Source organism: Lissotriton vulgaris, chromosome 3_1 (genome assembly GCF_964263255.1).
Source record: "Lissotriton vulgaris chromosome 3_1, aLisVul1.2, whole genome shotgun sequence".
In the NCBI taxonomy this organism is placed as follows: domain Eukaryota; kingdom Metazoa; phylum Chordata; class Amphibia; order Caudata; family Salamandridae; genus Lissotriton; species Lissotriton vulgaris.
This window is the reverse complement of record NC_141689.1, coordinates 1,076,074,279-1,076,088,716: the sequence shown is the minus strand read 5'-3', so window position 1 is coordinate 1,076,088,716 and position 14,438 is coordinate 1,076,074,279. Positions and strand designations below refer to the sequence as shown.

The window sequence follows — 14,438 nt, the reverse complement described above, 5'->3', positions numbered from 1 at the left end:
ACAAATGAAGCAATAACAAAAGACTGAACTAAGATACCGGGCAGATAGTACCATGGCCGACGATTAAAAAACCAACAATCCATAACTCTGTTAGCGCTAAGTTTTGTGAGTGGGGTACCATGAACTGAATGGGTCCAGAGAGGAATACGGTAAGGAACAGAAACTCCAAGTGCAGCAGATTACTCAACTTTTTAGCAGCTTGTAAGAGGTCAATGCAGGATCATATTTACAGAAAACCTGCTTTACACCCTGGCCGCAGGAAGAACCATACTCCACATCCCATAGTCGGAAAGGATTGCAATATTATTAGTATAATATTATATTAATCACTCGTTTTTACATCTTCTGCGGTTTCTATGTAGAGTAAATAACAGATGCTGCTATTACCCATTATGTTGGCATTTGGTTTACTGACCTCAGAAGAATGGAAGTCTGAGTCCGCTTTTCTAGGATTGAAAATCCTGACTTGAAGCTCCCGGCAGATGTCCGCGGAAAGCATACACTCACTGAGTCATCTTACCACCCTGATGAAGCCACAAACACCCCAAAATGTAAGCCTAACCTATATAGAGGTTTGACTTACATTAAAAGCCAACATCTCCATAACTCTGTTTGCACTAGTTTGTGTGAGTGGGGTAGAATGAACTGAATGGGTCCAGAGAGGAACACAGTAAGGAACAGAAACTCTAAAGGCAGCAGATTGTTTACATTTTTAGCAGCTTCCAATAGGTCAATTCAGGATCATATTTACAGAAACCTGCTTTACACACTGGCCGAAGTAAGAAGCCTGACTCCAAATCCAATTCTCAGATAGCATTTCATTATCAATATTATTATCATTATTATTAAAATATAATAACCACTTGTTTTTATATATTCTGTGGTTTCTATGTAGTGTAAATAACAAATGTTACTATTACCCAATATGTTAATACTCAATTTACTGAGCACAGAAGAATGGAATGCTGAGTCAGCTTTTATAGAATTGGAAAAACATGACTTACAGATCACAGCAAATGTCAGAGGGAAGCATAAACTCTCGGAGTCATCTTAACACCCCGATGAAACCAAAAACTCCCAAAAATGTAAGCTTAACTTTGATAGAGCCTTGTCTTACATTAAAAAGTCAACAACCCCATAATTCCTTTAGCACTAGTTTGTGCTAGTGGGGTAAAATGGAGTGAATGGTTTCCAAGAGGGACACAGTTAGGAACAGAAACTCAAAAGGCAGCAGATTACTTAACTTTTTAGCAGCTTGCAATAGGTCAATTCAGGATCACATTTTCAGAAAACCTGCCTCACACACTGGCCGAAGTAAGAAGCCTACTCCAAATCCCATACTCTGAAAGGATTTCATTATTATTATTATTATTATTACTAGCAGCCCGTCCCGACGTTGTCCAGGTATGAATTGCTCCCGGCCTGTAGTAAATTGTTTTGTAGGATTTCGTTTTGATAGCATTTCTTATCTGTGATAGGCCTGTGAAACGCTCCGATCCACAGTGCACTGCTGATGCACTTAAGAGTGCGCGTTCAGTAGAGTGTAAACTCGAGTTTCCCTACTTTATTTTGCCTTGCAATATTATATAGCGCGAACTCGACAACATGGCATGAGCATAATTTTACATTACAGAAGAACACATTCATTTGTGGTAGGCATGGGGAGACAAAGCAATTCGCCTGAAATCACAGGATGTTGAGCTGATGCCGAGATTCGAACGTAGCTCCCCAGCTCTAAAGTTCGCAATTCTAGAACTTGTGGCGGGTGTCTAAAAGTGTATGTCGGGGCTGGCCATTAATGAGAGAGACCTGTGCATTTTTCAAATTGGGGGTGAAAAAATATGAGTATGTTGCTGGAGATGTGGGCCGCCATGCCACCAATGTACTTACCGGAGGAGGGTAAACACCCATTATTCCGCAACTTTCTTTCTGCATACCATCACTTCGCATACTTTCTTTACGAAAGTACCATGACTCCGCAATGACATTATAACGCATGGCATTACATTCTATATGCTTTTACCACGCATACATTTACAACAAAATTCGTTGTAAATGCATGAATGGTAAAAGCATGTTTTTTTTAATGTTTGGATAAGGTAAGTATGGGTATATGTTTTGGGGTACTGAGGTATATGTTTTGGGGTGTTTGGGTATTTTAAGGGTTCAGATATAGTTTTGGGTTATGGGGTACAGGGGTAGTTTTAGGGTTTAGGGATAGGTATGGGTTTTGGGGTACAGGGGTAGTTTTAGGGTTCAGGGCTAGGTTTGGGTTTTGGGGTACAGGGGTATTTTTAGGGTTCAGGGCTAGGTTTGGGTTTTGGGGTACAGGGGTATTTTAGGGTTCAGGGGTAGGTTTGGGTTTTGGGGTACAGTGGTATTTTTAGGGTTCAGGGCTGGGTTTGGGTTTTGGGGTACAGGGATATTTTTAGGGTTCAGGGGTAGGTTTGGGTTTTGAGGTACAGGGGTATTTATAGGGTTCAGGGATAGGTTTGGGTTTTGGAATACAAGGTATATTTATAGGGTTAAGATGGGTTAGTGTTTAAGGGTGTTGGGGTATTTTAAGGAGTAAGGGTGGGTTATGATTATGGGGTGCAGGGGTATTTAAAGGGAGCAGGGTGGGATTAGCACACAATATGAGACATAGCATGAAGGGCGGAACATACCACACTCCCCCAGCGTTTGTCATGCCCCCAGCACACGCCCACAGCACAACGCAGACACTCCCACAAGAGACTACTTTGCTGGCACTGTTCTTTTACCTTTTAAATGTATATGGTGGGCGTCTGCATAGCCTATGTTCTTCTGCTGCAACTGCCCTTTCCAACGCTGTATTGGATGTTGTGATTGGTGCTGTGGTTCCTGAGATTACCCGCCTTAAAGGTTTGGGCTCTCTCTTTATTATATTTGTATGTATGTATTATTATTATTATTATTATTATTGTTATTATCATCATAACAATATAATAACCACTTGTTTTTACATCTTCTGCAGTTGCTATGTAGTGTAAATAACAGATGTTACGATTACTCAATATGCTGTTACTCAATTTACTGACTTCAGAAGAATGGAAGGCTGAGTCAGCTTTTGTAGGATTGAATATCATGACTTGCAGATCACAGCAGATCTCAGCTGAAAGCATAAACTCACTGAGTTATCTTACCACCCTGTTGAAGCACAAAACGCCCCAAAATGTAAGCTTACCTTTGATAGAGCCTTGACTTGAATTTTCTTCGTCTAAGGATCACAACACATGCAACACAAATAAAGAAAACACAAACTGGAAAAACAGCAACGAAAAGGTAGTTTTCTGACACCAATGGGTCCTGTTTTGCTGAAGAAAAGAAATGAGAGAAGAATGTTAAAATACTGAAGTTGTAACTTGCTAAGATATTCAAGTTGCAACTTGTGGCTGTGCCAACACAAAACAGGTACTTTAATATTTAACATGTATGTCACTTGACCTGGTGCCGGTGTACATCTACTCAACTATGCCTGGTGTAAACGTAAACGTTACAGGATTTATGTAGAGCTGTGCGCAGTCATAAGTCACACTTGGTCCTACTGCTGCTCTAGCTGGGCACTACTTTCAAAAATTCAAAATGGGTGAAATTATTTGATGCAAAATTGCAACAGGTTGAAAGTTGGATTTCAATTTCATGATGTATACATTGCCAGCAGGATGAATGTTCAGTTCCTTGTCTGGCCTACTAAAAGGTGTTAAAAACTTGCCAAAAACCTGAATAATTGGGAAGAAGTTCAAAAACGATGCAAAGAGCAAGGATATTTACAGAAAAGCGTGCATGGCTCATTTTTTGCATTTTACTTCCCTTTCAAATCAACATACTTTTATAGCCTTGTTAGGAGCCTGTTCCATTAGAAACTTTACCACTTGAGATTTTTTGCGAAAGACGTATGCCATTTAACCCATCTCTAAAGAGAATTTACCGTGTGAACATGTCAAGCAGGGAAAAGCTGGCATCCAACACCAGTGCAAGCATTTTTTGCGCTTTAGATGAAGGACCATTTACACAGTTTGGCTTGCCCTAGCATACCTGGCCACCATATGCAACCTCATCCTTTGTGAAAAGATTTTTTTTATATTACCAGTTTCTATATTAAATCAACATTAACGTCTAAACACAAAAATGTTAATAATTATTCTTTATTTCCATTAAGATTGACCATAGCTAACGAAGACCTGCATTTTCAAATGGCTAACACTGGTTTCCCCTTGCTTTGAAACTCGTAATGATGTATTTCTAGGTGAAGCCGAAGTCCTAATTATCGAATGCAATGTTCTTTTCTTTCTTTCCCAGGAGAATTAATGCATTCCTATCACTGTGATAAGCATGGAATGTCATAATGAGTAGCATACTCATGGAGGCACCTACAGAGTAGAGGCGGCTCCTGTATCTCATCTTCTTGCAGATAATAATGCAAGTTCAAAGGATTGCAAGGGACGCTATATTGTGACAATCCTGAGAAGCTAACGAGTATGCAATTGATTAACCTCGCTTTAACCTGGTTGGATCGTTTCATTAGAACTGTGTGTAGTTGTAGAACATTGTATAATTGTGTGATTTAATTTAGTGCAGAGTAGGTTATGAGTTAGTCTGTTTCTCAATGCTGGATGTATGACATGACAACGCGGGCTTTTACCCCGCACTGCCATTATGACGCTGCTTTTACAACACAAGTCGTTACAACGACTTGCGCTGTAGGTGCTGGATAGTGGAATAGTTTGATTTTCTATTCCAACTCGAGCCCACGTTACAGTAGGGAAGGTGTTGGAATAGAAAATTAAATTATTCCTTTTCCAACTGCACCCTCCAGCGCAAGTCGTTGTAACGACTTGCGTTGTAAAAGCAGCGTCGTAGTGGCAGCGCGGAGTAAAGCCCGCGTTGTCATGGCTGCTTACCGCAGAGGAGGAGATTTAGAGTATTCTCTATGTGAGAGAACTGATTTTTCTTAACCCTGAAACTTTCACAAGAAAAGCACTAACAAAAATCTAGTAGCAGAGGAAGGTTTCCACTGAGGCTTGGATAATTTAAATTCAACCTGATATCCAATATTTGACGGTAAGTCAGTCTGCATTCCTGATCTTCCATGGTCCCCATTGGATTATTGACGGCATTCCGGCAATCCTGAGAGTGGCTGCAGTCTCCAAGGACTGTAAATATAAGTATGGGGTACCCATGGATTTGTACAAACATGAAATAAAACTATGGGCCCCAATTCTAACACGTTATTTTAATGCTGCAGTGGAAGATACTTCACCACTGACATGGGGTCAGTCAATTATTGTTCCCCTCCACAAAAAAGGATCTAGGTCGGAGGCCCGAAATTATCGACCCATCTCACTCTTGGACTCAACAGTTAAAATCCTTAGTCGAGTTCTATTGGTGAGATTGGAAGCCTGGGCCGAGGAAAAGAACATCTTATCCCCGGTCCAGTATGGGTTCCGTAGGGGGTTGGGTACAATGGAGCAGTGCGTGAACCTGGAGCTCATAGTCGGCAAGTACACTAAAGCTAAAGTTGGTAATCTTTACCTGTGCTTTGCCGACTTGAGCTCAGCATTTGATCTGGTGGAACACGCGCTGCTCTGGCCTACCTTGTTGGAGATGGGCGCCCCCGCTGAAATTATCCACCTCCCTGCCCGACTGTATAACAATCTGTCCAGCAAAGTGAGATTCGGAAGAGATGGGGAATTTACCCCTTTTTTTAAAATTGGAAGAGGTATCCGGCAAGGATGCGTACTTGCCCCTCTACTCTTCTCGCTTTTTATTAACCAGGTAGATCAAATTTTAAGACAGACCAATGCAGATGCACCCACCATTAATGGTAACCCAATCCCAATTCTTTTATATGCGGATGACGCAGTCCTCCTTTCTAGGACACGTAATGGACTGCATCATCTAATTAATCAATTTCATCTTTTTATTAAAAACAGGAAGTTGAAAATTAATAAGGGGAAGAAGGTTACAATGGTATGTGGTAAGAAACAGTGAAAATGTAAGCCCCAATTTTTAGAACGGGAGAGATTAGAATCTGTCAGTAGTTTCTGCTATTTAGGTATTACTTTTTCAGGGGATGGAAGATGGGTTAATGAACAAAAAAGTGTCCTTTTTAAAATGGTTAGGAATACAAGTTGTATTTTTAGATTTGCTGCAAAACTAGGGGGTCGTAGAATTCAAGAAATGATATCTATATTTAATGCAAGATGTACATCCTCAGCCATATACGGAGCTGGAGTATGGGGATATGATGCTGTGAGTGCCAAACTAATTCAACGTGAGGAAAATGTGTTTTCAAAATGTTTAATTAGCGTGCCGGCTACGGCTTCAACTGAATTAACACAGGGAGTTAAACATGAAATATGTTAATGATTTAATTGTTTTATGTCCTCTGTCACTTTGGCGTTCAATTTGGGCGAAGGAGGAGACAAAGTTTACACAGGATGTAATCAATGACTGTATTAAACTTGATCGTCGATCAACTATTCCCTGGTTAAATCATATACAACATTGTTTCAAGTCACTTTACGGCCTAAACATCTTTAAAGACCCTATAACTAATTTTGTACCATCTAAGCGGGAGCTTAAAAATGTATTCCTTAAACATACCGGCTGGGATTAGAGCGGAAAAATATGCAAAACAAAGTACGTTCAATCTCTATCTGGAACACAATATTAATGAAGGCTTCCAAAACTATCTTAGCATTGTTAGTACTAACTCACACCGTTTTGTATTAACCCGTCTCCGTTTGGGAATTGTGAACCAACTAGTGGCATTTCCCATGGTCAAGAAACCCGCCACCTGTTTGTGTCCTTGTGACAGTAAATCCAAACAGAACATTTGTCATTTTATGTTATCCTGTAATTTTTATACTTTTTATAGAAAATTTTACATGAAACCCATCTCTTTAAAATATAATACGCGTGATATACAAAAAGCAATGCAACTGATGTTCAACTTAGAGACCCCAGATGTATGTTTCCATGTGGCCACTTATATTTTAAAATGTATTTCTGCAAGAAAATCATTTATTATATGAACTCAGTCAATAATGCTTTATCATTTTAGTTCAGTACTTGAAATTTTTGGGCTGTTAAATGTATTGTGTACTTCTGGTATGATGCTATTGGCACCTTGCACTTTATTATGTAAATTTGCACATATATGAATATTGTATAACTGCTGTTATTGCTCTTTATTATTATTCTTAAGTACCTGAAATTTGTGCTTCTAATCGTATTGTGTATTTTTTAGTACTATGCTATTTACACCTTGCACTTTATCATGCTAATTTGCACATATACGAATAATGTATACTTGCTGCTACCGTTTGTATGAGCACTAAAAACAGACCATAGCACTTGCACTTTATTATGATGTAGCTTAGAACCTTTAAGCATTTGATTTTGTGCTGCTAAATGTACATTGCACTTTAGTAAGACGCAATTAACTTTTGCACTTTTTTTTGGCTACTTTGCACATATATTAATATCAGGTGAATGCCGCTATATTGTATTGCACCTAGATTTAATTCTATAACCAATTGTGCTTTACCTTTGATAAAATGTTGTATATATTTTAGCGGAAATGTATTTTTATAAATCTGATATATATGTATGTTGTTTTTTTTTATGTCTGTTGCTATATGGTTGTATTTTTACATACCGAATAAAGCATTTTTTTTTATTGAAAAAAAAAAAAGTAGGGTTATGTCGGTTTGATTGTAAGTTGTCGAGAGTCAAAGTATTGCGGTTTTTGATGATTTGTCATCCTTTGAGTTGTGGTGACAAATTGAGTCCAAGTAGGCTTTTGTGTACCTTTCATGTATATAGCTTGCGCTTATTGAGATGAACTTGATTATTGCTCAGAGTTGAAGTTTGGCAATTGGATTTACCGTAATCCAAGATCCCAGGAAACAGAAATATTTAAGTGGTATTTGACTTATCTGTTGAGGTTAAGGTGTTGGACTGTGAGGAGCCATGGCAGCACAAAAATAGGGACTTTTGTTGTGAGATTGTGCTAACTTAGATTGGTGTTTGGTTGATCCTTCATGCACAAGAGTAGACTGCTCTAGTCTGAGTGGGTTCCGGCAGGTCAACAACTTGCTTGTGTGTTCAGTAGTGCCAGGAGGATACTATTTCCCTTTTCCCCTAGAGCAATTGCTGATTCTATTTATCAAGGTAAATGGACAAGAGTTGTTTTATTTTTATTTTTATTTTTGCTTATGCAAAGCTGATCAGAGTCAAGTGACAGCTGCTCTGTGGTGTTGCGAGTCATTAGGCATGGTATTGATGTTTCTTGTTCAGATTGTGTACCATGGTGTGATTGCTCGTTGCACCATCTGGTGCCGCACTATGAATGGTTTAGTTCTATGTAGTCACGCCGGTAAGAGTTTTTGTGTCGCTGAGTATTGCATTGGGATTTGCTGTAAACAGGTGGGCATTTCAATTTGAGGTTTACAAGTTCTGTGCCATTTTGCATGAGTAGCGAAGATGAAATTCTCTAAGAGAATAAGAGCTATGTTGAGTAATGATGTGAGCGTACTTGTCCATGAGGGTGAGGTGGCTCCTCCCAAGGGGAAATCTGCATATGATATGTTCACTAAGGTCGGATTACACACTTGTTTCTGGATCAAACAATGTAATAGGATCACAGAGAAAGATGAGAAGTTGCAATTTAATTCACATGACACATTTAATGTGAGGAAAATTTAAAAATTGAGACAAGTGATGTACAGTTTGAAGCACTGAATGCATGAGAAAATGTTGCGCAAGAGAAGGAGAAATATAAAACCCAAATGAAAATAAAGTCCATAGCTGGATGGAGTCAGGTTGGAATGTGGAACAGGAAGGGTGGGGAAGTGATTTAGGGCATACATATGTATCCTATGAAAGTCAGAGGAGGGACAGACACAGAAGGGAAGAAGTCATGAGAGAGAGGTGGGATGATGAAAGAGAGCCAGAGGTTGGCAGTGATTCAGTGGAGGTTTTGGATGATATGCTAAATTCTCAACCACCTCCACATAATGTTGTCTCTCTGCCAGTAGAGCATCCTCTAACCCGAGAAGTCAAGTGAGGAAGAGCAAACCTGGGAGTTGGTTTGAGTGTGCCCGCTGAGCAGAGTTCATCAGAGTGTGGTTTGCACTTAGTCACTTCAGATCCATCATTAGGAATAGTTAGTACATCTGTCGTCATTACTGCCCCTAATGCGCCTGCTGTTGTGATAACCCTTAGTATATCTGCCCTTGCTACAACTATATTTAGGAGCACAATCCCGCACAGAAAAGGTTTTCTTTGAAATACAACTGATGCAGTGTCAGGATCACAATCTCAGACAGAAGGGACTTTCCCTGAAGATAAAGATGATATACACCTGTTACAACGCATTTGTTACAACGCACTACCGTTACAACGCGACTTTTACAACGCATACCATTACAACGCATTGCGCTGGGGGGCGCTCTAGGATAGGGAATAAGTATAATTTACTATCTAACACCTTCCCTAGGGTCCACGGGGACTGGAGTTAGAATAGTAAATTATACTTACCACTATCCAGCACCTCAAAGCGCTATACGTTGTAATGGTATGCGTTGTAATGGTTGCGTTGTAATGGTAGGTAGTTGTAATAGTATGCGTTGTAACATGGTACATCCGATAAAGATGTGGTATGATTAAAAGCAAAATTTGAGGACTTTGTTAGGGGGGACTAATGAGACAAACTTCACCGACATGTACAGCAAGACTGAGTTTAGGTTCCTAAGCAGAGATTCTGCATTGTATGCCCACACAGCACATAAAAGACTGAAAGAGCTGGCGAGATTTTGGAGAAGATATGAATAAAAATCAGAAATTAAAGATGAGTTTTACAACATTAATGACATAGGATGCTTTGAAGAAAATGAGATCATCAAGCATGAATACGCATGTGAGAGATGTGGGGGAATGAATAGAGAGTGTGAGGAGACAAAAGTATAACGATCAGTAGGCACAGGTGGAAGTAAATAAAAAAAAGAGGATACAGGAGAGGCAGACGAGGGAGCTTGTGAGAGTAATGCAGAGGTTGGGGAACACCCATTGATTGAGGTGCATGGAGATGGGTATGTTCATGTGCTCTGGAGTTGTTGTGATTTTATTTCCTTCACAAACAAATTCCAAAGTTGTAGGAGGAACCTTACAGATGGTTCACTGAGGTAGACAGGATTGTGAAGAATGTTATAATGCATTGAGAAGACTTGAATACTTTTCTTGACACTGTTGTTCCTAAGGATTTGTGGGTAGAATACAAGGTGGTTGAGGACTGACCAAATACTGAGCTGCAAAGAGATGCTAGGACAAACATGCCATTGACTACTATTTAGGACAACTATAACCAGGGGACTGCTCTCTTGAAAATAAAGGTCCCACATAAAGAGGATATTTGGCTGAAAATAAACAGATCAACTCAAGAGTCTAAGGAGTCGGTACATGCTTATTACAAAGAGTTGAAGCACATTTTCAGACAGCACAGGGTTGTCAAAATCCTAAAAGGGAGAATCTTAGTGGAGTTTTTCTAAGTTCATGTTAGGTTTCAAAAATGTGTTTGCATACACAGCGGAATGTGATTTGTTGGTAATCCAAGTCCCTCAATGAGATTCTTTGATATGCAAATTATTGCAGTGACAATCTGGAAGCAAAGCAGAGGAATACTAAGAAGAAATATATCTAGGCACCGACTATGTTGGCACAAAGTGGATGTCATAATGGTTGATTCTTGGTTTAATTCTGCTCCCGGTGTTGGTGCATAAATTTAGGGAGTTGGTTTTCAAGGTGGTGGTCAGAAGGCAAAAGCAGGGAGTTTTAGACAGCAAGGCAGAGACTGAAGGCCGGATGCAAATTTGAATGTAGGAATAAACATAAAAATGTTGAACAAGACCACTACTTGTCATATTTGTAATGGTAGGCAGTCTAAATATCGAGTTGGTAATGTCGAAGTACCATATTATCGAGTCCTAAAAGTCGATGGTAAGAAATATCGACAACCAAAATATCGTTGTAGAAAATATCGATTTATGTGTGTGTTAATATTATCGAAGACATGAATTTCGAAATCAGTAATATCGAAGCTTAAAATATCGATAGTCAAAAATATCGATATGTAAAAGTGATGTTTTAAAGTAAGTTAAGTAATGATATAGTAAAATGTTGTCTATATATAAGGTAATTTATATATATAATTCTAATAATTTTAGTTCTAAGTGTAGGAGCGGGATGTAGAGTTTATAGGGGATAAGGGTGGGTAGTGTTTTAAAAAAGTATAGTGTAATTATGGAATATTAAATTTCGAATTTTATGTAAAATTGTACATTTTCAAAATTTGATTTAAATATTTGTAAAAGGCGAAATTTTATATAAATTTATGGAGTATTGTTAAATTAATTGTAGTTTGATTTTGTGTATGTAGTACAAATTTTTGAAAATATATATTGATATTTAAATATTTACGAAATAATTGTAAAATAATTTTAGGAGCGGGATGTAGAGTTTATAGGGGATAAGGGTGGGTAGTGTTTTAAAAAAGTATAGTGTAATTATACAATTTAAAATTTCGAAATTTCATTTACATTTCTAAATTTCGATTATTGAAATACATTTTTGAACTTTTCGAAATTTTATCGAAATTTTGGGAGTATATAAATAAAAATGTAAATGTTCTTTTGTGTATGTACTAAAAAGTTTAGAAAATATTAAATATTTTTTTTAATTTTATAAATATTTGTAAAATAATTTTAGGAGCGGGATGTAGAGTTTATAGGGGATAAGGGTGGGTAGTGTTTTAAAAAATATAGTTTAATTATAGAAATTAAAATTTCGCATTTTAATTAAAATTTCTAAATTTAGAAATTTGAAATAAATATTGGAACAAGTCGAAATTATATCGAAATTTATGGAGTATAGTACAACATTTCTTAGTTTGATTTTGTGTATGTACTAAAAAGAATTGTAAATATAAACTTTTTATATATATTTAACATATATTTGTACAATTATTTTAGGAGTGGGATGTAGAGTTTCAAGGGTATAAGGGTGGGGAGTGTATAAAAAAAGTATACTGTAATCATACAATAATAAATTTCGTATTTTATTAAATTATTTCTACATTTCGAAATTTTAAATACATATTTGTTAAATGCGTAATTTCATACACAATTATGTTATGTTTTTTATTTTTGTGATTTTGTGTATGTAGTAAAAAGTATTATAAATATATATTTTCGTAGATATTTAATAAAGAAATGTATCATAATTTTAGGAGCGGGATGTCGAGTTTATAGTGGATAAGGGTGGGTAGTGTTTTTCAAGGGAAATTTTTAGGGTTCAGGGTCAGTTTTTAGTTTGTGGGTAAAGGGGTATTTTTAGGTTTCAGGGTCAGTTTTTAGTTTGTGGGTAAAGGGGTATTTTTATGTTTCAGGGTCAGTTTTTAGTTTGTGGGTAAAGGGGTTTTGTTAGTGTTCAGGGTCAGTTTTTAGTTTGTGGGTAAAGGGGTATTTTTAGGTTTCAGGGTCAGTTTTTAGTTTGTGGGTAAAGGGTTTTTTTTAGAGTTCAGGGTCAGTTTTTAGTTTGTGGGTAAAGGGGTATTTTTAGGTTACAGGGTCAGTTTTTAGTTTGTGGGTAAAGGGGTATTTTTAGGTTTCAGGATCAGTTTTTAGTTTATGGGTAAAGGTGTTTTTTTAGAGTTCAGGGTCAGTTTTTAGTTTGTGGGTAAAGGGGTATTTTAGGTTTCAGTGTCACTTTTTAGTTTGTGGGTAAAGGGTTTTTTTAGGTTTCAGGGTCAGTTTTTAGTTTGTCGGTAAAGGGGTATTTTTATGTTTCAGGGTCAGTTTTTAGTTTGTGGGTAAAGGGGTTTTGTTAGTGTTCAGGGTCAGTTTTTAGTTTGTGGGTAAAGGGGTATTTTTAGGTTTCAGGGTCAGTTTTTAGTTTGTGGGTAAAGGGTTTTTTTTAGGTTTCAGGGTCAGTTTTTAGTTTGTCGGTAAAGGGGTATTTTTATGTTTCAGGGTCAGTTTTTAGTTTGTGGGTAAAGGGGTATTTTTAGGTTTCTGGGTCAGTTTTTAGTTTGTGGGTAAAGGGGTATTTTTAGGTTTCAGGGTCAGTTTTTAGCTTGTGGATAATGGGTTTTTTTTAGAGTTCATGGTCAGTTTTTAGTTTGTGGGAAAAGGGGTATTTTTAGGTTTCAGGGTCAGTTTTTAGTTTGTGGGCAAAGGGTTTTTTTTGTGTTCAGGGTCAGTTTTTAGTTTGTCGGTAAAGGGGTATTTTTAGGTTTGAGGGTCAGTTTTTAGTTTGTGGGTAAAGGGGTATTTTTAGGTTTCAGGGTCAGTTTTTAGTTTGTGGGTAAAGGGGTATTTTTAGGTTAAAGGGTCAGTTTTTAGTTTGTGGGTAAAGGGGTATTTTCAGGTTTCAGGGTCAGTTTTTAGTTTTTGGGTAAAGGGGTATTATGGTGTTCTGGGTCAGTTTTTAGTTTTTGGGGTACAGGGGTACAGGGAAAAAAAAAATTAAGATTAAATTTAAATTAAATTATTTAAATGAAATTAAAATAAATTATATTACATTACTTTTTTTTCATTTAATTTACGATAGTAATTTACATTGAATTAATGTCCTGCACTTACTCAAATTAATTGGTGATTGGAGTTAGAATAGTAAATTAAATAGGTTCTGTGTCCTGCACTTACCCTAATTAAATGGTGATTGCAGTTGTAATAGTAAATTATTAAAGATTTTTGACAAGCAATTACCTAAAGTAAATGGTGATTGGAGTCGGAATATTAAATTTATTAATTCTGTGTCCTTCAAATATTGATATTATATGTATATGGGTGTATGAATAATAACTGTTATAGGTTCAGAGTATAGTATGTACTCTAATTACATGTGGTATATAGAAATAGATAGAACATTACAGTTATAATACATTTGCAAAAATATATAAAAATGATTTTGCAATAGGTAATAGAAAATATTTACACAATTTTTGTTGACTATAATTTTTTTTATTGAACAATTGAAAAATACGATCACGTATACATTTTATCAAGCTATGTTTGGTATAAATATTAAAAAAAAGAAGGACAATGTTCTTTTAATAATCACATTTTTTAGTAGTTTTCTTGAAAAGTACTTTTAATTTGTAGAGAAAAAGTGGTTAGTTAACATAATGCAATGTATGATATTATACATACATAATATAAATATTATTTCTTAATAAAACATTAAACATGTGTACTGAAAAACATAAATCACAAAATTTCTATAAATATAGTGATATACAGATGATGATATTAATATATGAACACTTTTAAATGTATAATATAATATAAATATCTTTATTAGAACATTTACATCATCATCAATGATTTTTTTAACAATACAATATTGTTATGTAT

At 36.6% G+C, this 14,438-nt stretch overlaps 1 protein-coding gene across 4 annotated transcripts in view; it reads right to left on the bottom strand.

Moving 5' to 3' along the window:
• LOC147727423 (programmed cell death 1 ligand 2-like) overlaps window positions 1-14,438 on the bottom strand; it is a 367,618-nt gene that overhangs the window by 98,903 nt on the left and 254,277 nt on the right. For all 4 annotated transcript variants that reach the window (XM_086961498.1, XM_086961500.1, XM_086961497.1 and 1 more), the window contains exon 5: window positions 3,206-3,335. In XM_086961498.1, coding sequence (XP_086817624.1) covers window positions 3,206-3,335 — 130 coding nt within the window. The remainder of the gene's footprint in view (window positions 1-3,205; window positions 3,336-14,438) is intronic.